Raw genomic sequence first — 1,946 nt, forward strand, 5'->3', positions numbered from 1 at the left:
AAGCATGTAGAGAACTGAGAAAAATAAAGGAAAGTGAAAGACAAAACATCTGAGACAAAGAACAAAATAATGGAAAAGAGGAAATGAACAAGAGAAGGTAAGGTGAGCAAGAGAGGGAAGCATGACACAGAAGTCAGAGGAAGCAGGAAAACATCATGGAGCCCAAGAACGGGGCAGGGGTGGAGGACGTGGAGCATCAGGAAAACAAATAAGAACAAACAAGTGAAAAGAAAGGAAGTGTGTGTGTGAATAGAACAAAGACCAGGAGAAAGGGAAACGTCAAAGAAGAGAAAGGCAGAAAAGGTTACCAAAGTTATCAAAGAAGAGCCTGGTGCAGACTGAGCAGGCTAAGGGTCAACCCTGACATCTCACTGGATAAGCCCAGTGCAAGCACTCAGGCACTCTGGACCCATTTCTGGCCTAATCTGCTTCCATCTTTGTCTATCCTTATCACCGAGCAGCTACAGGAGAAAAGGAATGGCCTCACACATAACCCGAGGCACTGCTGTACCTGCCCCCCAGCTCAGAGCCCAGACTGTGTACCTTGTTGTCCTGCATGTCTCGGTTGGCCCCATTTTTCAATAGCAAAAGGGTTGCCTCCACATTATTCACAGCAGCTGCCCAGTGAAGGGCAGATTTTCCTGCAGGAAAAAACATTTTTATAAGCAGACAGAGTAAGAGGTCATGTCCTACCTCTCCCATCGGGAAGTGTTATGACTTGTACAAGGAAACCTTGAACTTCTCAGACAACAGCTGGAAGCCAGTTTTCTCTGGGGGCCCACAGGAAAAACCAAAAATTATCTTCATTTTCCCCTATTCTAGAAACACTTTGGTACAGGCTGCCTAGCTTTCAGAAGACCTCTAAGTAAAAGGATCATCTGTCTATGGTACCACATCCTTCGTGTGGCAAAATCTAGCCTGTCACATGCTGAAGACAATAACCTGCTTATTTATTACATGCCAGGATATATAGTTAGAATATCTCACCACCCTACCCCTTCCATGAAGTCAGCTCTCATATCCTCATAACAAGAGTGGTATACCCGGGAACCTATGCAGGAAAACTCGCATAGACCTGCTCTTAGATCCAAGAACTCTCACTAAAAATCCATTCCCAACTTCATCTATGGACTTCGCACTGTCTCAGATCTCTGAACTCAATATTGCAAAAGGAAGAAGGAATGAATGAACGAATCTTCAGTGGATTCGGATCTGAGACAGCTCTTTAAGGATCTTGCAATAATTCTTTCCTTAGAGGCCTGCTTTGCAGGTAGGAGTCTGAATCCCTGCTTCTCATCCCTACCATGGTCATCCACTGCATTCACATCTGCTTGGCAGTTGATCAGTTCTGCCACCATTCCCTCCACTGCCAGGCGGGCAGCCAGGATCAGGGGTGTAGTGCCATCATTCATCCTTGCGTCTAGATCAGTTACTCGGTTGCGGATCAGTATCTAGAATATGAGAAAGTACAGAAAAGAGAGTCAGCTTCATACAAAAAAATAATGAAGCTAAGACAAGACAGACATAAGAGCATCAGAGTTGAGGCTATACTGTAAGTTCCTGGAGGGCAGGGAATGTTTTGCTATCTTCGTGTCCAGGTTCTCCTAGGGTCAGTCAACTAATATCTGTTGAATGAATGAATAAAGGAATAGGATGAATGAATATACAAACAAACAGGTACCCAAGCTCTACAATGGCTTTGTAAATTAATGTACTTCTGCTTTCTAAAGAAGAAAGAGGGAATGTGGAAAAATACCACAACCTCAATTGTGGTGTACAAGTTAAGATGATATAGAATACTTTCAATTTCCTCTCAAGGCTAAAATAATAGGGCATCAGGTGTGCACTGTGAACTCATGTCAGGAAAACCACCAATGAGCAGCTGGAAGTCCATATAGTCAGATAAATCTAGAGGGAGAGGCTGACAGATACTAGTCAGAGGCAGG

At 43.9% G+C, this 1,946-nt stretch overlaps 1 protein-coding gene across 1 annotated transcript; it reads right to left on the bottom strand.

Moving 5' to 3' along the window:
- Positions 1-32: 32 nt before the first annotated feature.
- On the bottom strand, positions 33-1,900 carry LOC104996552 (neurogenic locus notch homolog protein 2-like). Its single transcript, XM_010850868.1, has 2 exons — positions 1,304-1,900; positions 33-641 (listed from the first exon to the last, which is right to left on the bottom strand). Exons 1-2 carry the CDS (start codon positions 1,410-1,412, stop codon positions 484-486), a joined length of 267 nt encoding a protein of 88 aa, XP_010849170.1. The 5' UTR covers positions 1,413-1,900; the 3' UTR covers positions 33-483.
- Positions 1,901-1,946: the final 46 nt, after the last annotated feature.

The sequence above is a fragment of the Bison bison genome, unplaced genomic scaffold, assembly GCF_000754665.1.
Source record: "Bison bison bison isolate TAMUID 2011002044 unplaced genomic scaffold, Bison_UMD1.0 scf7180017522072, whole genome shotgun sequence".
Classification (NCBI taxonomy): Eukaryota; Metazoa; Chordata; class Mammalia; order Artiodactyla; family Bovidae; genus Bison; species Bison bison.

Coding starts and splice junctions, on each gene's coding strand:
- LOC104996552 (XM_010850868.1), bottom strand. CDS start 1,412: ATGAATGATGGCACTACACCCCTGATCCTGGCTGCCCGCCTGGCAGTG. Junction 642..1,303: donor GAATGCAGTGGATGACCATG/GTAGGGATGAGA, acceptor TTTTTCCTGCAG/GAAAATCTGCCCTTCACTGG.